At 40.0% G+C, this 26,465-nt stretch overlaps 2 protein-coding genes across 3 annotated transcripts; both read right to left on the reverse strand.

The window, feature by feature from the left end:
* Positions 1-461: 461 nt before the first annotated feature.
* Positions 462-10,865, reverse strand: LOC113043636 (E3 ubiquitin-protein ligase AMFR-like). 2 transcript variants are annotated; one of them, XM_026203138.1, is made up of 13 exons: positions 9,984-10,865; positions 9,807-9,899; positions 9,355-9,519; positions 7,680-7,832; positions 7,534-7,574; positions 7,316-7,448; positions 6,882-7,015; positions 6,363-6,473; positions 6,098-6,288; positions 3,801-3,904; positions 3,580-3,714; positions 3,292-3,473; positions 462-2,468 (listed from the first exon to the last, which is right to left on the reverse strand). In XM_026203138.1, the coding sequence occupies exons 1-13, from the start codon at positions 10,203-10,205 to the stop codon at positions 2,291-2,293; spliced, it is 1,842 nt and encodes a 613-aa protein (XP_026058923.1). In that variant the 5' UTR covers positions 10,206-10,865; the 3' UTR covers positions 462-2,290. The 2 variants fall into 2 exon arrangements, with proteins under 2 accessions (XP_026058923.1, XP_026058925.1); XM_026203140.1 differs by having other exon boundaries at positions 3,292-3,458; positions 9,984-10,860.
* A 266-nt stretch (positions 10,866-11,131) lies between these two features.
* Positions 11,132-25,754, reverse strand: LOC113043635 (nuclear factor of activated T-cells, cytoplasmic 3-like). Its single transcript, XM_026203137.1, has 10 exons — positions 25,319-25,754; positions 22,213-23,353; positions 21,673-21,835; positions 20,518-20,717; positions 18,697-18,869; positions 18,371-18,511; positions 18,165-18,220; positions 17,913-18,039; positions 13,737-14,558; positions 11,132-11,805 (listed from the first exon to the last, which is right to left on the reverse strand). The coding sequence occupies exons 1-10, from the start codon at positions 25,398-25,400 to the stop codon at positions 11,738-11,740; spliced, it is 2,973 nt and encodes a 990-aa protein (XP_026058922.1). The 5' UTR covers positions 25,401-25,754; the 3' UTR covers positions 11,132-11,737.
* Positions 25,755-26,465: the final 711 nt, after the last annotated feature.

Here is a 26,465-nt window from a genome sequence, read left to right on the forward strand (position 1 = left end):
AACATAATTTATTTAGCTCTCGTTGTTCTAAACCTGTATGAGTTTATTCTATTTTCGGTAACCAAACATTTCAATTTTGCAATCAAAACATTAGATGTTGAGTATTTTATGGTTACCAAGTTTAAAGCTATACAAGTATGAAGTATAAAGCTAATGTTTTGAAAAGTTATTGCAATATATTAAATTTAATTTTTTCTATTTTATAATATATATATATATATATATATATTTATTTATTTATTTTTTTAGTGCCGGTATATAATTTCACCTCAGTATGTATTCTATCATGAAGTAGATCTGTTTTGTAGTGTTATGAATTAAGAACAGTCAATCTGAATTAAAATTGTATTGTTTTTTTCCCTAGACTTGACTGATGAAAAACTGTAATATTGTCTCTCAGGGGTGCCACCTGTAATGTTTTTGTATATATTCAACAGAAAACTCACTGGTACACTGGGAAATGTGGGTAAAAGCTTCTAAAGCAGCTGTGACTTTTATTTTGTACAGGGTCATTCACATGTATTTTACAGTCTTTATTACAAAATTATTTACACAAATCAAAGTATTATTGATCCACTGTAGATTTGAGGCACAAATGAATGAATTGTGTACATAAAGCAATCCAATGCTTCCCTCTGGTTTCCAGCAAACAGCTCGACCGCCCATCGAATCGTCTATTATTATCTGAATCACCCCAGTGGACATTCAATTAATACATTTTTTAAGAAATACTGCTTAAAGGTGCATCTGTGCAACCAAAAAAAAACATATTCTACATCGACCTGCGGTCATTACAATCACAACGACCAGCTAAATCAGAATCACGAGGAGAGTCTTTGGGAAAGATGACCAGGAAACAAACATGAAGACAAAGAGTCAGTGATTTCACGCATAGAAAAAGACGTCCACATGAAAGTTATTAAATAAAAAGAGATCAAAACATCCATGTGTGACACTAAAAACATTTGATAGAATAGATTCACAGTGTAAAACAGACAATTGTTTTTCAAGGTGGACAGACAGGCCATCAAGCCAATACGATTGTGTGTAAGTGGTCACAGTTTTGATGGTTGAACTTGAGATTACGGTTATTTAACAAAAGGCAAATGCGAATTAAAAGTCACATGCTATTAGATAAATAGCTTGTTCACTTCAAACTCAACATGCACGATTCTGAATTATCCTGTGATAATGCATTATGAATGCTGTGGGCCGGTAAAAAAAAACAAGCATTTATAAGCATTAGTACGCTGAAAACCATTCAAATACAAACAGAATAAAACACTGACGAAAAAAAGCTACAAAGCTGACCTAAAGACCATAACTGTGTGTTATGTGTGAACAAATCAAAAGGACATTTGTAAGGGTAGATGCGCCGTTTAATTTGAACCGAATGAAAGAGTTTTGTGAAAATTACAATAGAACAACACTGAACAGACTTTGACTGAATTAAACATCATCTACCCTGACTGTTAGCTTCTCCCTTGCTGCAGCACAAAACATGAACATTTCCTCACTACAAGTTCAAAATAAGAGATGAATTAAATATGTCTGCTCTGAATGACAACACTAGAGAAACAAGATCATGTGACTAAATGAACACCTTTTATGATTCACAGAGCAAACACTGTGAGAACAGACACTAGGATCCATGCCGCTTTCCGTTTAAACGGTCATCGGACACTCTACAATTCTGCGATGGCATTGTAAGCATAAGAGATGGCTGCAACTCACAAGAGTCTCTTTTCGAGAGCTTGAGCCAACCGTCTTAAAGGCAGATTCAAATGCTGAACAGCAAAAAATGGTGTGGATATTCGCTGACAAAAGAAATAAACTCAAAGTTCACCACACAGATCAACCCCAGCATGTTGTTTGTTGCTTAAGCTCTAGAGTCAAACTGTTAGTAGGCAACGTAATATTATTAAAACGTTCAGATCCGTACAAACACGTTTAAGAAATCAAACTCCGGAACCAATTTTTTGTTTTTACATATTTGAACAGCTGTCCAAACCATGCTCTTGTTTACGTACTTACATTTTAAAAATGTTGTCTATGGAAAACACATGAATAAAAGATGCATGTGTCTTTCTTTTATTTGAGGCTCGTCAAAACTGTACTTTTATTCACTGGTGAGGCAATGACACCATATATTATTTCAATGGACTGAATGAACTGAAATGTTTGATGGGTGCATACATAGTTGCTTCTAGCACAAATTTGCATTGATCAGCCCAAAACTGAATGATGGCATGGCTGTACCATAGGCGCATCATGCTTGTTTTTGCTTGATTCAGAATGGGGGAGGCTCCTGCCTCTGCATGCGTCTCTCGGCTGCAGCCGCCAGTCGTCTGCGCCTCAAGGTCACAGAATCTGAGTCTTCATCCTCCATGGAGGGCATGACATCATCAGTATCAGTGGCAGGGGCGGAAAACAAATCTTCTTCATCAGACTTTCTGTGTAGATAACGTCTAACAAAGAGAGAACAATGTTATATTAAAACGTAACCGGACCTAAAACAAAGCCTTGGGGCACTCCCACTGATCACTGAAGATACTGTTCACTGATCTCTGTTAAAACTGTGTTAAAATATTCAAAATATTTGAAAGATTTTTGGTGTTTTCCCACTGAAATGTTATTCTTCAAAACACTATTTCTTTAAAAATGGGTGGTTATAAATAACTTTGGTAACACTTTAGAATAAGGTTCCATCAGTTAATGTTAGTTAACTACTTTCGTTAACATGAACTAAGCAAGAACAATCCTTCTACAGCATTTATAAGTCTTAGTTCATGTTAATTTCAACATTTACTAATGCATTATTTAAATCTAAAGTTGTGCTTGTTAACATTAGTTAATGCACTGTGAATTACCATCAACTAACAATAAATAACTGTATTTTCATTAACAAACATTAACGAAGATGAATAAAAACAGTAATAAATGTATTATTCATTGTTTGTTCATGTTAATTAATACATTAACTAATGGAACCTTATTCTAAAGTCTTACTATAACTTTTTTCTGAACTAAATAATTTGTGACCTTTATTAGCCATAGAAAACCTGCTACTTGTGAACATTTATTTTGTGTGGATATACTGATAATCCATTCAAATCACAGTGAATAAAGAGAATGGAATTAAAATTTCTGTGCAAAGGCCACTAGGGGGTGAAACTCAGCAAACAAAACGAATGAGATGGAGACAGTGAGAAGATGGCTTTCATGCAAAATAGAGCAATGCAGTCCAAGCTGTTCAGCTCACACTTTTTAAGAAGTTATAGTGAGCCTCACCTGCGAGCTCTTTGGAGCAGCTCCTCCTTCCTCTGCATTAGCATCCTCTGTCTCTCATCTGCGGACTTGGAGAAGCGGCTCCCCCGCACCTCAAAGTCTTCCACCTCGGGGGCAGCGACCTCTGAACTGCTGCTGGCACCGGCTGAGTCTTCAGGAGAAGTATTTATCTGTATGGGTGTGCGCTCCACAGGCGAGAGGAGAGAAACAAGCTTTTAAATTAGTTTCTATGCAAGCAATATATTATTTCAGCAGCTAATAAACACCTTTTGGTAGAGGTGTTAACCTCACCTGTGTTGGGAAAGGCACCTGGATCCTGCCCTCCAGGATGTTGTCAGTGGTGACCTCAACGGAGCGAGTGAGCTGTAAATCCTGCAGGATCAGATGGTAAGGGACCTGAGGAAACATTTCCTGGATCTGATGGGCCTGTGAAATCGAAGGAAAGTCAGGTTTATAAGATGGAAACATGTGGAGAACAGACGAGGCTGTTTGTAAACAGCAGGAGGACTCACCATGGCATTGAGCTGGGAGTTGTTGGCCTGAGCGATACTTAGGATGTTGGTGGTGTGCATGACCTCCACAGAGAAGCTCGGCAGCCAACTGGCAATGCGTGACCCTGAGGGGGAACCAGTGGAGATTAATATACCATATGATGCTTTAATTACCATAAGCCTTATAGTTTCACAGGTTATTAAAAATAAGAATAATATATTTGGTGTATCCAACAGTGATTTTCATATCCATGTATTCATTTATGACTTGTTTATTGATTTATGCTCCTATTAATCCTCATCAAATATTCACATTTAAGTTATTTACTCATTAGTGATACCTTTTTTTTTAATGCATTTACGTTCAAATTTAATATTTGTAGGATTCTACAAAAATATGTATTATGCACATATATCTTCTTCACCGGTGTTTGTTCGATATTGGGCATCATCCAACTACTGCCGGAGTAATAATGTTTCTCAGAATTAGTCATTAACAGAACTAGATGCTCTTTTCCAGAAACAGCGTTTTTGTAATATGCCAGATATCATATTTGAAAGTGCTAGTTTTGCTGTATTCGGTCTAAAGGTGTGAAATCCTTGTCTTGTCACACATACACACATACAGTCATGCCCAAAAATATCAGCACCCTTGGTGAATCTGATCAAAGATGGCTGTGAAAATGTATCTGCAGTGTTAATCCTTTTGATCTTTATTTAAAAAGTCCACAAAAATCTAACCTTTCATTGGATAATAAGAATTTAAAATGGGGGGAAATGTCATTATGAAATATTTTTTTCTCAATGTTCTCCTATAATGCCTGATGAGGTTAGACAACACCTGAAGAGATCAGAGACCATTCCTTCATCCAGAATCACTCCAGACCCTTCAGATTCCCAGCTTCTCCTCTTCAGTTCACTCCTCTTATTTTCTGTAGGGTTCAGGTCAGAGGACTGGAAGGGCTGTAGCAGAAGCTTGGTTTTGTGCCCAGTGGACAAACTTATGTTGTTTGTGTTTGGATTACTGTACGGTTGGAAGGTCCAAACATGACCCATTATAAGATTTCTTACAGAGTCAGTTAAATTACACTTACTGATTTTTTATATGTTGGTTTTTGATCGAATCAAAGATGCCATGTGTCTAAACAAGATGTCCAGGACCTCCAGCAAAAAAATGACATCAGAAATACAGCTGTATATTTCATTGTACACATGGTTTACTTTTTATCTCTCATTGTGATGGATGATTAAGGGAATTTGGGCTTTGTTTTCCCTCCTCTTTATATTTCTGTGAAACAGGAAGCCATGGCTGGATAATTTCATGTTCATAATCACGCCGTAGTACTCAGAATTGTGAATATGACTGGGAATATCCTTCAGAGTTATTTTACTCAAACATTTCTAGGGGTGTCCTTAACTGTGGTTAATGTGTAGTGGAGAAAAACATTTATTTCATAATGATATTTCCCCCCATTTTAAATTCTTATTATCCAATGAAAGGTTAGATGTGTATTTTTTTTTTTTTTATATTAAAAGGATTAATAATGCAGATTATCTTTCACAGCCTTCTTTGTTCATATTTACCTAGGGGGCTGATATTTTTGGGCATGACTGTACATACATATATATGTGACCCTGGAGCACCAAAGCAGTCTTAAGTCACTGGGGGATATTTTTAGCAATGGCCAAAAACATTGTATGAGTCAAAATTATCCATTTTTATTTTCTGCCAAAAATCATAAGGATATTAATATCATGTTCCATTAAGATATTTTGTAAATATAACAAAACATAATTTTTAATTAGTAATATGCATTGCTAAGAACTCATTTGGAAAACTTTAAAGGACATTTAAGATTTTTTTGCACCCTCAGATTCCAGATTTTCAAATGGTTACCATATATATCGGCCTAATATTGTCAGATCATAATGAACTTATTGGAAAATTGACACTTAAGACTATGTTTTTTGTTAACCACAACATCTGACTGGTCACGATGACTTGCCTGACCTGATCTACGGTTGATACAAAAACATATGACACAACAGATGAGTGACATAATGGATAAGTCTATTTAGTTTCCTTCACTGTGATGGCTCACTTCTACTCTGTTTTGCTCCTTTCCTATGATTCTGCTAACATCTTCCTTCTTCTGGGCTTTTCTTCTGATATACACTACTTCATCCCTTAAATATAACAATTTGAAAACTCTCTGCACTTTAGAACAGATTACTGAATAGAATTAGAATCAAATTAAACGTCTTGAACCTGAAGACACTGGTGTGGATCTGGTGTGGATGTGTAAGAGACGCCTCACCGTCGAAGTGGAAGAAGTGGTTGTGCTGGTTGAGGTGCGGCCGGGCCTCTGTTCCCGCTCCGGCCGTCATGTTATCATCCAGCGGTGCCCTCTGACCCTCGTCTCTCTCTCTCACGCCTTCATTGATGTTCAGTGACATACGGCAGGTGGGACAGGAAGTGTCCTGCTCCAGCCACGAGCGCAGACAGGAACTGGACATCAAAGCATTAATGGTCAGATTCAGATTCAAATATTAGCGTGTCGACGGTAAGGGGTTATAGCTCACTTATGGAACAGATGTCCACAGGGCAGCTTGCGTGCTGTAGTCATTGAATCCCAGCAGATGGCACAGTCATCGTTATTAGCCAGCAGCTCGTCCGGCGTCGCTACAGCAAACCTGCACAAGAAGAGGAGTTCATGTCAACACACACACGTCTGATTCAAGACACACACCCAGTGACACACTCTAACATATGATGCACATGAAGACCTTGTTAAGAACGGTGGAAAGTTTCAGTTTTCATGTAGCAACCATGATACATTTACTTAAAAGAAAGACAAAAATCCTTTTTTTTTCTTTTAAAGAATTAGAACATGGAGAATGAATCTGATTAACTATATTAATATAAGTAGACACACACACACACAAGGTCAGAGGTGATATCCTGTGCTAACTTCTGGTTTCTAGCCACAAGCTGAACCCATTACACCACATCTTATCTTCTTCAGCAGCTTCTCTCTCCGGTTGAGCAATACACCCCAGCGTCTGCAGAGAGGACACTGTTTTAGCAGTAAGCCTCCTCACCTGGACTCCATATTGTCAAGGACACGCAAGTAGTTTTTATGGCGGCGAATCCGTCTCTGCACCTCGTGGAAGAGATAGCGCAGCTGCATAAAGATCACAAGACTAGCCATGGACAACCAGATGTTCCCGAAGAGCTGTAAGAGAGAGAGAAACAGCACAATCACACAGACGCTCGGGATTAGACCGAAGGATCAGAGATATCACTGCAGCTGATGCCTCGGACGGTGAGCTAGTAATACTGGAAGTAATATCAGGGCTTATCTGTTCCATTATATTCCCTTTACTGTGTTTTTACAGTGTTGTGCATCATAACCAATCACACACGAGTTGATGAACGCAGCGGCCAATCAGAGGCGTTCAGATAACTGTAAACATCAGCCCAGACTCGGACTCGCTCTGCACCAGTCACACGCTCACACGAGTCTCTCTCTCACCAGCATGTGGATGTGATGCATCAGGTCCAGGCACAGGAGGGTTAACTCCATGCTGAAGTCCGTGTAGTAGATGTACGAGCTCTTGTTCTCCCAGGTACCCTCATGGTTCAGGTCCCACAGGTGAATGGAGTACCTGTAGACAACAGATCGAAACCTTCAGATTCACGCCTCTCCCTCACGATGAACCAATCTGAGCGTATTCTGGAGCGAGCACACACCGTATGATGACGTGTCCCGAGCGCACCGTCACCAGCAAACACTGCAGGACAGGAGACAAGGTTTGGGTTCATTCAGGATGTACGGACCAACATGCAAGCGCTTTTCTCTTTACGCTCACTTAGAAAGGTTTGGGAAGTGTTCTTACCTCAGCTGCCATGAAGGCGACAGTGTGCATGCCGTGAAGATGCCCGACCAGAGCGCAGAGCACTGCCAGACCCCCGCAGCACGCCAAAACAGACCCCAGCAGAGCCAACACTCGCACGTGACTGACCACCGGAGTGGTGGGAGAGAACGAGAGCTGCCCCAGAGAACAACAACACACAGAAACACATGAGTAAACACAGAGGGAGGTACAGAAACAACAGGGATGACAGGAAGTGAAGGAGAAGAGGAGAGGAGGGAGAAAATGACGGAAGGAAGAAGAAGAGAAATTAGCAAGTAGGCAGAGAAGGTAAGAGTAGACGCAAACGCAACAAAGGAGGAAAGAAAGGAAGTAAATAAAAGTGAACAAAGGAAAGAAAGGAAATAAGAGAGTAGGAAAGAAAACTAGAAAATGCTGGGAGTAAATAAGAATGGAAAGGAAGTAAAAAAAAGTCAATAAAAAGGCAAGGAAAGAGGGAAGGAAGTTAGGGGAAACAAAGATAGGAAGCATGAATAAAAGAGAAAGAAGAAACCTAGTCGGAAAGGCAGTAAAAAAGAAAGTAAAATAATGGAGGGCAGGAAGTAAAGAAGGAAACATGAGAGAAAGGAAGGAAGAAGAAAAGGAAGAAGGAAGGGAAAGTTAGGTAAGAAGGAAGAAGGGAAGGAAGCAAAAAAGAAAAGAAGAAGAGAAATGAGCCAGGTGAGTAGAGAAGGTAAGAGTAAATACAAATGCAACAAGCGAGGAAAGAAAGGAAGGAAGGAATAAAACAGGAAGCAAGTCAGGAAGTAAGTAAATAAAAGTGAACAAAGGAAAGAAAGGAACGAAGAAAGGAAATAAGAGATTAGGAAAGAAAACTAGAAAGTGCTGGGAGTAAATAAGAATGAAAAAGAAAGGAAGTAAAGAAGGAAGTCAATAAAAAGGCAAGGAAAGAGGGAAGGAAGTTAGGGGAAACACAAAGATAGGAAGCATGAACAAAAGAGAAAGAAGAAATCTAGTAAGAAAGTAAAATAATGGAGGGCAGGAAGTAAAGAAGGAAACATCAGAGAAAGGAAGAAGGAAGGGAAAGTTAGGAAAGAAAGAAGAAATGAAGGAAAGATCGAAAGGAAAGAGACGGACTGTGTCACATTTGAAGGCTGCAGACGTCATTAAAGATGTCTTATTTAAGAAAAGTAACCCTAAGACAACGGCGTTTAAAATATTATCATTTCTTTTTTACTTCGCAGTTTAACGGTTACTTTTTTTTAAATGAGACTTCCCCGATGACGTAATCAAAATGAGACACAGCTACAGTAAATAAAGAGAAAAACACGAGGAAGGTAGAAGACAAGCATGAACGGAGGAGGGAAAGAAGGAAATCAGGATGAGAGAGAGCACATGAGGATGGGAATGAATGAAGGAAACAGGAAGGAAGGAAGAAAGGAAGCCGGCAAGGAAAGGAGGAAGCTAGGTAATTCAATTCATATTTTGAGCCAGGAAAACCAAACTACTCAGATACTCCATAACTGCTCTGTATTTCTTGGCAGTAAAACCTAATAGTGATGTTTGTCAAAACAGGATATTCTGACAGTTCGCCGTGTGCTAAACGGTTTCCTGAATGAATTCATCTCACAGTCCTACTATAAATAACAGCTTCCAGTCTTGATGAACACTGGTGTGTATTGATGTGGTGCAGACTCACGTATTCGAAGCGGTCTTTGCACAGCTGCACCATCAGATGCAGGAAGATGAGCACGGAGAACCACAGACACCACAGCACCACCTCCTCCACCCGCTGCACGTTCAGCACGCCGAAGATGAAGATGAACTTGTAGAAGACGAAGTTCCAGAACTTATCCTTCAGGTGCTGTCAGACGGAGAAGAGCAGACGGACAACATGTTCAACACTTCACGCTTACAGGAACGCTTTCCTCTACTCACCAAGGCTGCTTTTACTCGAAAGTACAGCATAAACAATAACATTGTGAAATATTATTACAATTTAAAACAGCTGTGATCTACTTTAATGTATTGTTAAAGTGTCATTTATTCCTGTGATGCGCCGCTGTATTTCCAGCATCACTCCTCCAGTCTTCAGTGTCACATGATCTTCAGAAATCAGTATAATATGGTGATTATGGTGAGGACTTCTACCTGCTTCTCACTGACTCTCAGCGGCCCAAACACGATGCACTGGATCCCTTTAGCGATTAACATGAGGACGCAGCACGCCGTGTTCACCATCACCTGCGGGAACAGGACAACTCGTGTAAAGACAGTCACAGATCAAGCCTTGTGGGGTTAAATCTACACCCCAGGAGTGTCACACACCCAGACGAAGAGGCTGTCTGTGATGAGGATCAGCAGCACATGAGAGAGCACGCTCCCGGGGCGGTCCAGCTCCAGCTCCTCCTCAGGGGGGCTGTGGGGGTCCTGGGAGTCTCTGACTGAGCTGTAGGCACTCAGCATGCTCCCGGCCAGCAGAAGTGTGCTCAGGACGGTGTATGTCTGTAAGCTGGGCCAGGGGAAGCGCTCCAGAAACAGCAGAGGCATCCTGACTGCTGCTCAGCTTCGACTGTCTCTGGTGTTCACTGTCTCTTCTGGACCCTGAATCTGATCACTAGTCCCAGTGTCCTTTTACAGATGACAGCAAGTCCTACACAATCACATTTAAACTCCTCTTAATGCAGATAAAGGCTAGGACCTAAGAGCCCAAACTGAAAGCGGTGTTTATATAAATACAGGCGCTTGTGTGACAGCTCTACGTTACGTGTCCTTTTCTGTTTGCATGCAGGAGACTCTATAAACAAACTCCAAAATACAATACACCGTTATGTATTACGTTTAAACCCCATAACGGAGAGTACAGTTCACTTCTTTTGATTCGTAAAACCGATGTTTATTTTTTAAAGAGCATATAATTATTTATCATTAGCATGGAGGCTAATCTGCTGTAGCTACGCAAAGGTTAAAACACGACAGTGTCTTAAAGTCACCAGACGGTCTTTAAATCCGTCCAGTGTCGCTCGACGATCTGTCTGATATCGGCTTGGTTTAGATAAAAGGGTGAAATCTCAAGCTTAGATCCGTTTCTCTGGCTGTTTCTGGCACTTTCTGTCCCTCATACCTGTTTCCGCTGCCTCTGACGTCATTCTGTTGAACTTCCGGTGATTATATGACAGGAGGCCGTCCTTCTCGTGTAAACGAATACGAAACATTTAAATAGCAAAAACATAACCTCAGTAACCACAGTCAAGGGCAGTCAGAATAGCCGTTACGTATTATTTTGTTGTTGTTTATATCATAGATACCGGGACTAAATTAGCACTATGGTACTTCTGACGCGAGAAAATAAAAATGCACAAAGTTTCGTGTGAGGGTTAGGGTTAGGTGTAGGGCCAAAGAATATACAGTTTGTGCAGTATAAAAACCATTACGCCTATTTTCACAAAAACAAACATCTTTTTTTTTTTTTTTTCGAGTCCTTGAAGAATGAAGATGGTCACAAAATTTATTTTATGTTCAGAAAAAAATCATAAATACAAAGACATGTCAACAGTACAAGTTTGAGAATCATTTCTTCTTAAACGCCAAACAGGTAACAGATCTTTTTAAGTCTTAGCATATTCCAACATGGGATTGTGCTTTATATGCACATATGCTGCATATTTGCATCTTAATCATTCATTTTATGCTTCTTATGATTATCATACATTTCGATAATAGATTTTACATTTACCATGAAATCATTTCAAAAGGATAGTAAAAGGCCTGTCTGGTTAAGGCACGTATTGAATCAAAAACCATGACTGGTAAATATTTTACATTCACATTTGATATGTTCAGTCAAAAAACAAAAAAACTAAACTAAACTATATACAAATACAAATAATAATGATTGAATGCATCCTCTAAAAGGCAGAATGTTTTATGTGCATGGCATTGCTCTTAGGAAATCTTTTCTAAATGTGCAGTAATGCAAGATGCTGAGATTGAAACAGTTACACTGAGATGTCCAGTTCTCTGATGATCAGTTCTGTAGCATTGATCTTCTAATCAGTGGCACATTCTGTCCAGGAGTGAAGCTACGGCACACTGTTGGCATTCCCTGAATCTGGAGTCTCAAACCAGTCTCTGACAATGATTTCACTTACTGCAAAAGAAATAAAGCAAACACTTTAATATTAGATACTTAGTGGCACATCTCTATCTCACACACACACGCACACGCACACACAAACTTATATAAAACACACATAACATCTAATGAATTTAAATAATGCATACTTCATTTTTGTCCATCTACAGTGTATTAAATCCATCTGAGGGCAGTGTTGTTCTTAGGGGTTTTCCTGCAGGTCTTATTTATTTCAAAACACACTTAAGCATCCGCACACAGGTGTTAACCACAGAGGCTGAAACTGAGTTTGAATTAATACAGTAGCCTGTCGAGCTATATTTATGGTTTTTACTCAATAGCTCAAACCTAGCTTCAACTAGTTCCTGAAATAACACTCGTTTCTTTGACTTTCCAATAACCAAGCAGATCTATTAATACACTTTAAACACACAAGAAGTTATTTACGGCATGACATCCATTAAGCATATGAAACGGGAAACAGAGTATACAGTGTGGGCTAAAAATATATCTAAGCCAGAAAAGGTAGCTGTGCATTTGGATAAGAATCTGTTTGAGCGAAGATGAAAGACAACACACACACACACACACACACACACACACACACACACACACACACACGCCCTGGCAGTGAAGGGAGCATGATGCCGGACAACAGCCCTCACTCAACAGGGGTATTCCAGTCCACTGCACCTGTCCTCTCTAACACGGATAAGTGCTGAGACATAGTAACAGTGGGCCAAATAAAAATAAAAAAAGTGCCGCAAACAAAAATAATACTGTCTGCGAATTGGATTTGGCTAATTATAAATGTAAATATTTATGATTTAACTGTGCAATATATAATTTCATATTTAATCTAAACCCTATGTTTCTATATTTAATAAAATAAAAACATTATTTTATTTTCATTATTTAATATTTTATGTTGTTTTATTTGCAACATCTCGTTCTGGCAAAAATAACTTTATTATAAATTTATTCTATGCTATTCTATCCATAGAAAAAAATGAACACAAGGAATGCACAGCTTTTTTAACAAAGACCAAGTTCAGTCAAGGCCATGTGCTTCTTCCGGGCTAATGGCAGCATCATCTTATGTGAAGTGTAAGACTGTAACAATACAGCTGCGTAAAGCTAGCGGTGGATTAGCCTTCAATGTATATTTAGCTCTTTCAGTGACTCCATGCAATGCCAGTATCCTCTTTCCCGCCGCACTGTGGGACAGGGGACTATAATTAGGCCCAAACTAAACAGGCTTCCAGACACTAGGGGTGGCAGCTGCCAGATTGTCTTGAGAGTAAACATAAAGCTTGGTTATCATATGCCACAAAGCTAGTGCATATTTTGGTATTGCATCCTGGGGTGAGTTATTGACCCAGAATGAGACACAGTAAGTGTGTATTATGTGTAAACAGGTAGCATAGTCTAGAATAAACATGCATATCTGCTTTTCAAAGTGAAACTGTTAATGGTTTCCTTTATTTCTGGATCACTTAAGGAGGTCACCCACATTATTGGGATAATCTTGATTACCAAGTTTAAAAGCAGAAATGTGAAGCTTGTATGTGTTGCTTGCTTCGGTAGCAAAATTGTCTAAATCTTGTTTTTAGTATTGGGATTACCATTTCAAGTTTAGAAGAAGACCTAATGTTAGCTCTTATGGCTAGACCTTTATTTATTTTGGAGAATCCCTTGCCTCAAGATCCACTTTCCTTCAGAGATTAGCTCATACCTGCCTGCAAAATACTGAAGATCTTGATTGGTTTGTGTTGGTGTGTTTGATTAGGGTTGGAGCTAAACTCTGCAGGACAGTGGATCTTGAGGTCCAGAGTTGAGGACACTTGTTCTGTAGACTAGTTTTGCTTATCAAAACACATTTCTGTGGTAATCAACATTGTCCACTTAACTCCATTGCTTTAAAATGGTTCTCCTTGGAGTCTTACCATCATCAAGAGTGATATCCTGTAGGCCTATGGACCGAAAGGCTAGCTCTTCCTCTTCCTTTGGTTCTTGTTTAACGTTGAGGCGTTCTCCATCTTGTGACATACTGTAACTTGTGCTGGACTCCTGAAGAGATGCACCTAAAGGTTGAGGGTCCATCAAACCCTCTCTGACAGACGGTGAGTTAGAAGGCACTTTGGGAAGAGTGGGCTGATGGGAAAGAGGAAGCCCCTGGGAAGACGAGGACTGTGGGAATTGCACTGGATCCACTGGATGCAGACCAGATGTATTCACATTTGGGCTAGATATCATGGGTGTATTGGACACTGAGGCAGGCCCAAGGCTGTGGAGATTATGATTGTGTTCTGAAGCAATGCCTTGGTATCCTTTGCGTAGTTGAGACCTTGGTTGCTCTGCTAAGATTTGGAGTGACTTGCAGCCTTGCAGTGAACCACCAGCCACCGGAAGACTAGGCTGTCCTTTGTAAGACAGATCTTGTTGAGGTTTTTGGTACAAAGAGTTGTTGAAATTCACCAATGAGGGGTGGAACATAGGGTGGAGATCTGCTCCAGCACTGGGGCTTCGGTCTGGTGGAAGTGAGCGGCTCAGATACAGAGGATCCTGAGGTGAGTAACTGAGATGGCTTGAAGAGGGACCACAGACTGTCCCTTCAGACAGCAGCCACTGCTCAAGAGGCTGGGTTTCGTCCAAACCAACTGGTTCTCCAATAGTGGTGAGACCCGCTGGGGAGGAGGTAGGATGCTGCCCTGCAAAGTCATGGGTGTTACGGTCCATCCTTATGCCAAACTCCTGCTTGACCTGCGCTGCTTGGAAGAAGGCCGTTTACCACATTACAGATTAGCTTTATGAACATTTCTTCATTTCTGAAATGGTTTGACAATAGATAAACTATCTTGACCATCTGAGAAATAAATAAGTCCAGCTCTACAGTAATCTCAGACAACATGGTGTATTACACACACACACACAAATCCAAATTACTAGATGAAAGATTGGTTGGTCCAGGAGTGTCCAATCCTGCTCCTGGAGAGCCAACGTCCTGCAGTGTTTAGCTACAACCAGCTTAAACACACTTGACTGAAAGTTTCCAGTGAGTCTAAAGACCTTGTTTAGCTGCTTAAGGTGTGTTAAAGGGATAGTTAACCCAAAAATGAAAATTAACTGTCATTAATTACTTACCCGTATGTCGTCCCAGGCCCATAAACATAGCAATGACATCAGTAAAATAGTCCAAGGGTTCAATCGTAATTTTATGAAGCTATGAGAATACTTTTTTTTGCACAAAGAAAACAAAAATAATGACTATGAGTATCACAACGCATGTGCTTGCTTCCTCTTCATGTAAACAATGAATGTGCATGAAAACGCTTACATTGGACACGCACATGTGTCATTACATACAAAGAAGAAGCAAGCGCATACGTCGTGATACTCTCTCCAAAATGGCTGTGCACCACCGCAGACAGGATGAGGAGGAGAATTGTTACAAAATATATATATTATTGTTTTCTGTGCGCACTGTGGAGGATCAGAGAGCTCTCGAATTTCATCAAACACATCTTAATTTGAGTTCTTAAGATGAACAAAAGTGTTATGGGTTTGGAACGACATGTGGTGGGTATCAATGACAGAATTAAAATGTATCCATTTAAATTAGGGTTGGAGCTAAACTCTGCAGGCCAGTGGGTCCCCAGGAGCAAGTCTGGACAGCCCTGGGTTTGCCTCTACACTGGTAGCCACTAACTTCCTGCAGATCTTCAGTCTCAACACATCTGCCTGTTAATTATAAATCCTGAACACCTTGATTGGTTGCTTCAGGTGTGTTTGATTAGAACTGGCTAGAACTACTAAACACAAATTCTCAGAGAGAGTGAACACACACTAGAAGAGCAGGACATATGGTTTTTTGAAAAATATCTGTTTTGCAGTTTATAACATAGCTATTCTTGAATGAAAACAATCTGCAAAGTTGTTGATCAAAAAAGTGCATGATAAATAAAGATATTTCGATTTGATCGTTATATTTTCTAATCTTTTGCCTGTTACCGGTGTACGTCTCTGGGTAACACATTTGCATAATCCCCACCTGCTCACGAAATACGAACAGAGTCTGACCTGGCCACAAACACTTCCTCTATTAGTGTTTACATCATGTTGTGATAACGCTGTGTTCAAGGATACCACAGAAATACAATTCAAACCTTTTGTTTTGTAAGAACTACTTCTCAAATTTTGGCTTTTATCTTCGTTGGCTTCTAATCTTCTTAATTTGGACTATCAAGCTCTCTGAACCACAAACTGTAAGTATGATTGATACGTTATGTGTACATTTTCAAATGAGTGCTCAAAATATCAAGGTTTTGAGTTTAGGTTTCCAGTTAAATCATATCACTGTCTTACTGAAGTAGGTCTGATAATTCGATATCAACCCACTATTTCCTAAGAATGTGTCGATTAATGTAGACTGTAGTTGCTCTAATTACATCGTTTAATAATAAGGAATGTAGTGTAGCACACAGACTTTATAATCATTGTGAAATTGTTAAAGGGTTAATGTTAATGAGCTGAGATGCGCCTGTGATAAAGCTGTTCTGTGTTCTGATTAAAAGTCAAGACAGCGTCTGTCGTTCTTCAAACATTACTGTATTCTGCTTTACAAACTGTATTGTTTCATCAGTTAGTCACGTGATAACTTGGCTAAACTACCCACCATTATTGTTTTAAGTGTTCACAGTTAAGCAGCTAAACTTTAGCAGTGTGCACGATTCGCTTGAATACGTGTTTTATGTTAAGGTGTTTTGTCAATGGAAGCGCTGGCTAACTGACTCGAGGACTCCTCTCTGTGTCAGTCACGACAGGCTTGGCCAGTTGACCAATCAGAGCAGAGTAGGCTTGTGGAAGGGAGGGGTTTGCTCCGAACTTGAACAAATCATTTTGGAATCATTGGCAAATGACTCTAATATTAAATATATATTCTGAGAAAATGGCAATGTTTTCTGACCTTAGTTGTATTTAAACTTGTTGTAGGGGACTCAATACACAATATTAGGACACCTTAAAATACCATATGACCTGCTCTTTAACACCCTGCCAAGTGATGAATCACCTGGCTGATACAACAAATGCTTCAGAACATCTGGATATCCCTTAGATGTTCAGTTTTGTCCAAAACACTTAGGCCTCTTGAACTCTTTCCAACTGGTATTATCCTGCATTTCAAATCTCCTGTGATCATTTGTTGTTAGATTATTTTTTGATTAGATTATGGTAGATTATTACTCGTCTCTTACTTCATGACACTCTCCATCACTTTCACACGAGCGATGGGTACAGCACACAAATACTACGGTATTAACAAAAGCATATTATGTGGCTTACGACTAAATGGGAAAGACAGCAAATGAAAAGTGCCGAGTCCACCTCTATGTCTACTTCACGATGTGGGAAGATTTGCATAACATTGCCCAAATATTCAAAGAAAGAAGGTGTAACTTTTATTTTTTGCTGCAGTATTGTTGCTGCCGCCGTCTTGTCGTGGAGACGCTGTGCTTCATTATGAAAGTGGAAATACTTTGTTTGGTCTTCCAAAGAAGGACACAACTAGAAATCAGTGGTTACGTTGTATTTACAACACTTTTCCAGAACAGTTCAACCCAAATATTTGAGTGTGTGCAGCACGTTTAAACAGGACTGTTTCCTGAACCTACAAACTGTATAATTTCTGTAATTACATTTATATTCACACTGTTGACCAGTCCCTTACACCTTAACCCACCCTTAAACCTACCCATAGCACCAAACCTGTCCCTAACCTTACCCCTATCCCACCTCAGTAGCAGCAGAAGTGTTTTCCAGTACAGTAGGAACACAATAAGTGCATTGTACTTATTTCTGGATGTAAATACATGGTAGTTAAGGCCACTTAAATATAAAGTGGGACCAGATTCATATTAACTGCTTCTGGGCAGACTGTACAAACCTTCATAGAGTCTGAATGAGCTACTACTTTGATGAACAAGTTGGATATTGTTGCATCTTCAGAATACATGTTTTTAATTGTAGTTGGTCTTTGATATATTACTTGAACTTTCTCTTGCTGTCTAACTGGCAGTTCTTGCCACCAAATTGGCCGAGACATGCTGATAGTGTGCAATTACCTGAAAGATAGGTGAAGAACTGTGAGACGCTTCTCTTCCTCTTGCCATTGCTCACATAAAACTGCACCTGGGTGGAGGAAGCCGTGGTTTTCTTGTAGTACGGAGGAATCTTTACCACTATGCTTGTCTAAACAGGAATGGGAACACGAGAAAACTTATATTATGATGTTAACATATACATATATTATGATGTTAAATAAATTGAGGAATTTCAGGGTTTTATTACAAAAATCAAAAACACTCTGTGCTTACATTTTGACTCTTTTCTTGTAAAGCCCTCACATCGACCTCCCATTGTGTTTTACCATCTGAAATGGAAAAAAAAGACAACAAAGGCTCTTTTGTTTTTACATAACATAAACTGTCATCCAAAATGTATTGCACGACTACTGATCTAAAAAGTGTTCCTAATTCCACTAGCTGTGAGAATAGTTATTGTAAAAGATGATTTCACGTACCAGAGCCCTTTTCTAGGAAGACAACTGTTGACTCTGGATTGATGTTTTGGCCTGTTATAAGCATCTCTTCTCCTCCATTCACAGATCCACAGGCGGGACTAAAGCTCTCGATTTGGGGAAGTTCCTGCGCTAATCGTTGAGCTAGTCAACAGAGAAAGAAAAAAGCTGTAAATTGCAGATGAAATGTTCATCATCTTGGTTTGGCAACATTTTTAAAATCATGGCGACATCATCACGTTCTAAGTGCATATGAACGTTGTATCCGTAAGAAAAATGCTCCACCCAAATTGTTTATGTAGAAGATAGGTAATGACAGAAGAACTCACAGCACTCTATAGGTGTGGACGCCACCTGCAGTGACAGCACTTTTCCATTGTGTTGAGGGATATGGACACGGAACACAGCACGCACACGGGTGTTTTTACGCCCGATATCCGTCTCTCCTTTCCGCAGCTCGATGTCTGAATTCCGTAGCTTCAGGATCCCAGCACAGTCAATGCTTTCAAAGACGGTAAAAGTCAGTTAAATTGTGTTTATTTCATAAAATTGCGGTTATGTATGGAAATGAAGCCAGAGTGACATAATTGCTGCTGTTTGATGCCAGTGGCCTAGAGCAACTTTTAACTATAAGATATAAATCCCATTTCAAATCAATTCCACTTTGTATATTCATGAGACATGCATTTAGTGAATATCATCGACATTTTGAAAACTTTCTATTAAAAGCCTGGCCAGTATGGATGTGGGTGAATCCATCATCATGCAAAAAACAGATGTTTTGAAGAAATTGAAGAAAAGTCTGTTATCAGCGGTTTTTAGTTTTTTTTTTTAATGGATCATCGGATGCAAACTTCACTTAAACATGTTTGAACTGAAATGTGTGTTGGCAGTGTGTGTGCACACCCACCCCATAATGGTAAAAATCTAGATCAATCTAGATAAATAATATCCCCTTTTTAAAATCAAGCCATTCTCAGGTTATTGGCTGTGTGACGTCAAAATTCACGGTCAAAACCTCACCTAAGGTTTACAGTCTCATAGGTCATGTCCACACTAATGTGTCCACTCTTCTTCTCTCCATTTTGGCCTTCTGTCCACACTGAGATGCCGTTTTTATCAAGGAAAACTGAGCTTTTGAAAACGCTCTCCAAATTGGATAAATTTGGAAACGGCATTTTCGTGTTGTAGAGTGGACTGTGAAAACGATAACGCAAGTGTAGTCATGTGACGCATATTAGATCAATAGATATCCGTGTTTATACTGGTATTGTGCATGTAATGTTAATGTTTTTGCATTATTGAGACACTGTTTTCCAAATGAATGTTGTTCAGTGCTTTGACGCAATGTATTTTGTTTAAAGCACTATATAAATAAAGGTGATTGATTGATTGATTGAATGTGCTATGCACTTTTACACTATTGCTATAGATGTGTTACTTTGTACTCTCTTCATATCACAGTCCTGCAAAAATTAAAGAGAGGGCGTTTTAAAATGAAAATGCTGTTTTCAAATGTATTCGGATTAATGTGGACGTAGCCATAGAGAGCTGCTCGGAAGAGAGGGGCGGGGTCAGCAGAGCTCATTAGCATTTAAAGGGAGAAGCGTGGAAATGGCTTGCTGTGAACAGAGCTGTTCTTGACAGAGTAAAAAGGGTGTTGTTGGTTTTTTACTATCATTTAGAATTTTTTACCAAATTATGTTACAGACTTTTCATTAAGATCCTAAAGAATCATATCAACTTGTGGAAAATGGGCATCCGATGATCCCTTTAATGAAAATGCCAGATAATAAGGTGGGTACCAGGATAAAAAATAAAAATAAAAAAAAGATTTATTTTATGTGATCTCAATATGTCGGTTTCCATGAAGTAAATATGTAAAATATATCAGTACCCCGATATAACTTCATTTATAACATTGAGTGTAAATCAATAAAAACATATTTATTAAAAGTATTATTCATTTCTTGAAAAGTAAAATGGAAAAAGTGTTCTGAATTTCACATACTTTCCACTCAGCGCTGACATCTTTTTGATATAAAGACAGAACTGTCAGCCATGTCAATACATCATTTATGCAAAAAAGCACTGTCTACAGTGCATGCAGGGCAGGGTGCATGTAAATCAGAGGTTTGTCCGGCAGGTACCTGGCACACATATTGTTTTCAGGCAGGAGAGGAATTTCGAGAACTTTGGTGCAGGATATCACTGTCTCTTGACTCGGCGTCGCGACGGTTTTCCCAGTAATCCTGTGCACTTGATAGAATAGATGTGGCCTGATATAACGCTCATCCGCTGTCCCGATGAACATCTGCAGGCTGACGGGTTTTTCATTATACCCTATTAGCTGCAGACGCAAGAAGAAACCATATGAGTAAACATGTAACCGGTTATTCCAAATGAATCGTTCCTAGATACGTCTGCCTAGCCATTATCCATCAAAACTTTAATGCTTTATAGCTCTTAAAGTATTCAGAGTTCCCCATATAAGACTGACATTTGAATCCAACATTCAAAGTTTGTTTACGATCTTGGCGATCATGTGATTATCCCTGAAAAGCTTGCAACATCTGTTCCTTTAATGTCAGGAATGGTCGTATCATAGGTAGCTAGGGTAAACAAACAGTCAAACACATGTAACATTAGCTTGCACCCTGTTAAAAATACCTCAAGCTGACTGGATCAAAAGTACTGTCCATAAGACTGGCTGCTTTTTCTCAAATGGATCTCTCCTTCTCTCATTGGTAAATTCTAGTGTGATTAACCAGTAATATCTAAACTATCTAATACAGCTTTAAAAAATATAATGTATAACAATGCAAATTAATATTATAATAAATAATTAAATACACCCAAACAATAATCTGTTACTTGTTCTTGTACTAGAGCAGATGTCAGATGAGCAACACACCTTTAGGTATGGAACTCATTCTCAATTTATCAGAACAATGAAAACCACTGTGCAAGTGCAAAATTGCACACAATACAGTCTGCATGCTGTGTGACTAACAAAAACAACACAGAACAGTCGGCAATGATGGATGAAATACTCCATCAACAATTAACCATAATCAATAAATCACATGCAATTCCATGAATAATTCACAAGTGACGCCTAATGGAATAGTAAAAATGACTGTTTCCAAACAGGTTTTCACTCCCATTTAAAAAAAAAAACTAACAAAACAAAACAAAACAAAAAAACCTGTGGTCAGGGCCCAAACATAAACCATTGTAAGTACTGGTAAGTACTGTGGGGGAAATCACAAAAGACTAATCTTAGGTCTGGTGTAAAGTCTGACCTTAACTACAGGGTGTCTTCCGCAGTCTGATTTAATGGCCCCTCTGCTGCCCTCCGTCTCATAATGGGCTCTGTGGTGAGGTTTAGGTTGGATCTCCATTTTTAACTCACACTGGCCACACTGACTGGGCAGAGGAGAGTCCAGTGGAGGTAAAGATGTGGACCTGGGTAAGGAAAAGAAACAGCAGCAGCTGTCACAAGTGTGGCTGTTGTTTAAGAGCCAATGAAACTGAACACCCATTGCTATAGCCTCAACAGGTTCATAAATGATGGAACAACAAGGCCAAAAACGTGTAATCCAGGGGTCTTCAAACTCCTGCACAGTTTAGCCCCAACTTTCTTTAACACACCTGCCTGGAAGTATCTAGCATGCCTAGTAAGGCCTTCTTCAGCTGATTCAGTTGTTTGTAATTAGGATTGGAGCTAAACTCTCCAAGACATTGGCCCTCCAGGAAAGAGTTTGAAGACCCCTGAAGTAACCCTGACACTTGTTCAAAACCAACAGATGAACAACGGAGTCCAATATGTGCATGCAGTTTACCTGTATAAAGGAGTGCTGACTTGTTTGGGTCTAACCCACGGGTGAGTTGGGACGGCTAAGAAATGTTCCACTATGTCCTCTTTCTTTAAACTGGGGAGGGACACAGCTATGCCTGAGTTTAGCGATGGATTTGCAAGACCTGAGTCTGGAAGACTTGAGTCCTCTGGCAACAGAGACACTTGATGCTGGTTGTGGTCGGTCTGATACGTTCTTCTTGTTTTGGATGGGATGTCTACCTCCAGTGGAGGGGACTGGTAGGGGGCAAATGTGGCACCTCCCAACCATGTCTCCTCAGTGACACTCCCCCGAGGAGAGTGAGATGGTGTTACATTGGGGGAAAGGTGCGGAGATGCCAAACCGGGAATGACCTCTGCACTGGAATGCCGCCTTTTTCCACATGGAGATGTTGGGCGAGAAGAAGGCCGCGAGGATGAGGATTGTGGACGGGGACTGAGCCAGGTTTCCTCGCTGACGCTGGTGCGGGGCGACTGATACGGCGACAGCGACTGGGCGTAATGATATTGTAGAGGTTGCTGATGATGTTGTTGGTAACGGCACCAAGGGTCATCTCCATATGCAGCCAGAGGAGAACCAAAGGGGGACACAAGCGGAGACACTTGAGGAGACGCCTGGGGAGAAGTAAGTGGGGACGGCAGAGGAGACGGCAGCGGCGACACTAGAGGAGAAACCAGCCGAACTTGAGCGGCTGCCTCATTCAACTCTGCCTCCACGTCATCGTAGATGTGCGAGAAGGATTCGCAGGACGAGGCGTCAGACAACCAGCTGCGGGAGGACAAACTACTGCAGGGGCTGGGACACAGTGAGGACGTGTCCCTGTAGGATGCATCCAATGGCAGGAAGAGCTGGTCCCTTGATAGAGACCCAGCACCGGCTTCCCCACAAGCACCTGCCAGCTCATCTAACTGGTGCGCGCCCAGGTCCTGGTGGTAGTTTGCTGGTATAGAGGTGATTTGGATGCTAGGACAGTCAAATACCCTGCTGGGAGACTCCATGGGTTGGAGGGAACCTGGGTGAGGGGTGCCATAAGACTGGTTTGCATAGCTGTCCTGCTGTTCTGGGGGACGGTGAGGCCCAGGAGGAAAGAGAGGGTAGCAGTTGGGATCATCATCCGGTCTGGATTCTAGAGTAACAGGGAAAAAGTTATTTATGTCACAAGACAACCCGATATGCCTCACCTGGTTTATGCCATATGACATTTTATTTAAGGTTGGGAATACACTACAGACTTTTGCACAGAATTTTGTCTCGTTTACAGCTGGCGAAAGTCAGAGCCAGTCAGTCTTTTTTTTTTAGCCTATGATGGGCATAGACTATGATTACTTAAATAATATAAATATGATTTATATCCCCTAATTTTTTTGTAATGAAGTCGGACTTCTTTTGTCCATTGGGAACTGATTCTTCACAAAGAGCTGAACTGACAGATGATCTGACCAATCATAACGCAAACATATCATATAGAGGACAGTATATAAACTTTGGAGGGCTTAAATGTGAAAACATTATGCATATTGACGTCTTTCCGCAGTTTAAAATACATGTTAATTCTGCGCTTTAAGTAAATACGGAAAGATTGGTTCACGTGCACTGCTTGAACTGAGGTAATACAGCGACCTGTAACAAAACATTAAAAAGCCACCAAACTGTATTTATTATTTCAATCTCTTAGCTGAGGCCATTCTTTATACCAGAAGTAACTGCTCTGTCTTGTCAGTTTCCTCTTTGCTCGGTGATGTATTTTTACTGCATGAGAACATGATGTGTAGTGTGAGAGCCACATTGCTTGTCGGGCATAGCAACAGTTAACAAAGGAGGGCTGGGTTATATTTCAAAAAATGTCTTATTATATTAGGACACGAGCCATAGTTACTGTAGAGGAGAGAGGAATAATTTATCCGAATCCAGACTCCCCTACTCAATGAAGTTTTTTTGAAGCCTTCTCTGATGACATGACTACTTAAGAGATGAAGAGGTGGACTAAATTCTTATCTTTTTATCGAAAGATTATGAAACAAACTTTATTACAATGTGCACCGTTGATTGGTTTCAGTAGGAAGGACAAAAACAATATAGTAACTTTATTAAGCTGTAAAGTTATCGATATCCTGCTGCAAAATGTACTTATAGATTTGTAGTTGTTTTTTATTTTGTGTTGTTGTTGTAAATAATCCCTGACAAACAAAAATCCCCAAGGTTAGGGTTATCCCCAAACAATGATGTCCCCAAGAGCATGAAGAAGTCTTCACCGTTCTCCAACAAAGCAAGGTCATATAGGTTACGCACTTGGCACACTGTAGTGCAGGCACTTGAGCACATGCATTTCCAGAGATGCTCTTATGCCTCATTCAGACACATGAGCAAACTGACAGCTGGCAGAAGTGCAACAGCAGCTAACCATAAATATCACACACACTCACACTGATCCACGAGCCGGGGATGCTGTCACACTGATAACACTATCTGTCTAACATAATGTTATAGACCCTCACTGCACTCAAGCTCCAACAGTCCAGCAATAAAAAAGGTGATTTACTGTTCAACCATATCAGTTGAGTTTACCTACAGCTGGAAGAAGATGGATTACAATGGACAGAGTAACTTGCATTAGTTATAACAGTAGCGTACAGTAGGGAAGTGCAATATCATATGATTACAGTGCCAATAACAATAACAAATATAGGCCTATGCAAAGCTAACAATAGCAGTTGTAGTTCCACGTACTGTATACACTAAAACTGACACGAAAACAGCGAAATTATTCGCATACATGCAGTAAATACGCACACACATGCATGTTTTTGAAAGATGTTTCGCATGATTAGACTTCGACCTTCCTCTTTATGCGCGTCAACTACACGAACTTCTACATTTGATGCGGAAAGATAAGGAAGTGACTTTTAGTATTCAGAAACACACGGTTTCATTTATTCATAACAAACAGATCCAAACATGGCCACTTCTGCATAACATTCTTGCCGTAAAGAAACGCGCAACTATCGCTCGCATGTTAACCTCGCGCGCCTGCACGCGCTTCATTGATTATAACCGTCGCGCGCGTCGCGTTCGGTGAAAGTATCACACAAACCTGCGTGGCCCAGCGGAGACGGGTAACTGCTCTCCCCAAACATCAGTCTGAAGTCCAGCTCCTCTCTGTAGTTAGTGGTCATTGCATTAGCGACCTGTAGCCCTACTTATTAAATGATAAAAACAAACAAGTCCATGCGTGCGCAAACGCAACTATAACACTACAACTTTCTGCGAGCGTCACTTTGGTTGACAAAACAGAGATGGTGTCAAAACCCGGAACACACGGTCCAAAATGTCCCTTTTCCCCCAGAAGTTGGTCAGACCGAGCCTTTGATGTCGTTTCTTCTCGGACTTTGTCGACTTCCCGCCGTGTTTAATAATCCCATGCTGGGTTCGGTGTTGATCTGGAGTCTCGCGCACATGTAGATGGCTATAGTAAAGTTACATGTTACACTGCGACTCGGGCGTGACGTCACGACATCTGACACACGACAAACACAGGCAGCGCGCGCACGAACGGTCACACTCGAGATGAATGTGCGCAGGCTATGTCCAGCTGTAAAGTTAATTAAAGACGAAAACGGCTAGAATGTAGTCGGTAACACGTTATTTTGAGGTGTACTTGTTACACATTACACGTACTTACTATTATAATAACAATAACTTATGCAGAATTGCACGCAAGTAACCCTAATCCTAACCCTAACCATATAGTAAGTACATGTAGTTAACTAATATTACTCAGTACTTACATGTATAATTACACCGTAACAAGGACACCTAAAAATTAAGTATAACCATTATTATTATCATCACTGTAGTTACAATACAGTTACTAAAGAACTGAAACTTTTATCATTTGTTTTTTTAAACAAAGGATAGGATGATTTTGGGAAATTTATGTATTTATTTGACATCATATGTGTATTATAATACCTCAATGCTATCTAGTTATGCAGATTACAAGGTTTGATATTTGTGAGTCACTGTACAGTACATAAGGGACAAATATACATAAAATGCATGGTTAAAATGGTTTGTTTAACAATAATGCTGAAAAAACAAACAAGCCGTGAAATAAATAAAGTTTTATGCCATGTACCTCTGGTACTTCCTTGTACTGAAAGTACTTTGAGAAACACTGCACCCTTCTGGTGAAGGGTGGAAATCAGTCTAAATAATTTTAAAAGTGTGTTATAATAAAA

Source organism: Carassius auratus, chromosome 25 (genome assembly GCF_003368295.1).
Source record: "Carassius auratus strain Wakin chromosome 25, ASM336829v1, whole genome shotgun sequence".
Classification (NCBI taxonomy): Eukaryota; Metazoa; Chordata; class Actinopteri; order Cypriniformes; family Cyprinidae; genus Carassius; species Carassius auratus.

Excerpts from the sequence above, each read along its gene's own strand:
- LOC113043636 (XM_026203138.1), bottom strand. The coding sequence starts at position 10,205 with ATGCCTCTGCTGTTTCTGGAGCGCTTCCCCTGGCCCAGCTTACAGACA. Across the intron at positions 9,520-9,806 it reads TGAGAGTCAGTGAGAAGCAG|CACCTGAAGGATAAGTTCTG; the intron begins GTAGAAGTCCTC and ends TCCGTCTGACAG. Across the intron at positions 7,016-7,315 it reads TGCATCACATCCACATGCTG|CTCTTCGGGAACATCTGGTT; the intron begins GTGAGAGAGAGA and ends TCTCTCTTACAG.
- LOC113043635 (XM_026203137.1), bottom strand. The coding sequence starts at position 25,400 with ATGACCACTAACTACAGAGAGGAGCTGGACTTCAGACTGATGTTTGGG. Across the intron at positions 23,354-25,318 it reads GTCTCCGCTGGGCCACGCAG|AATCCAGACCGGATGATGAT; the intron begins GTTTGTGTGATA and ends CTGTTACTCTAG. Across the intron at positions 18,512-18,696 it reads GTCCACACCTATAGAGTGCT|CTCAACGATTAGCGCAGGAA; the intron begins GTGAGTTCTTCT and ends TCTGTTGACTAG.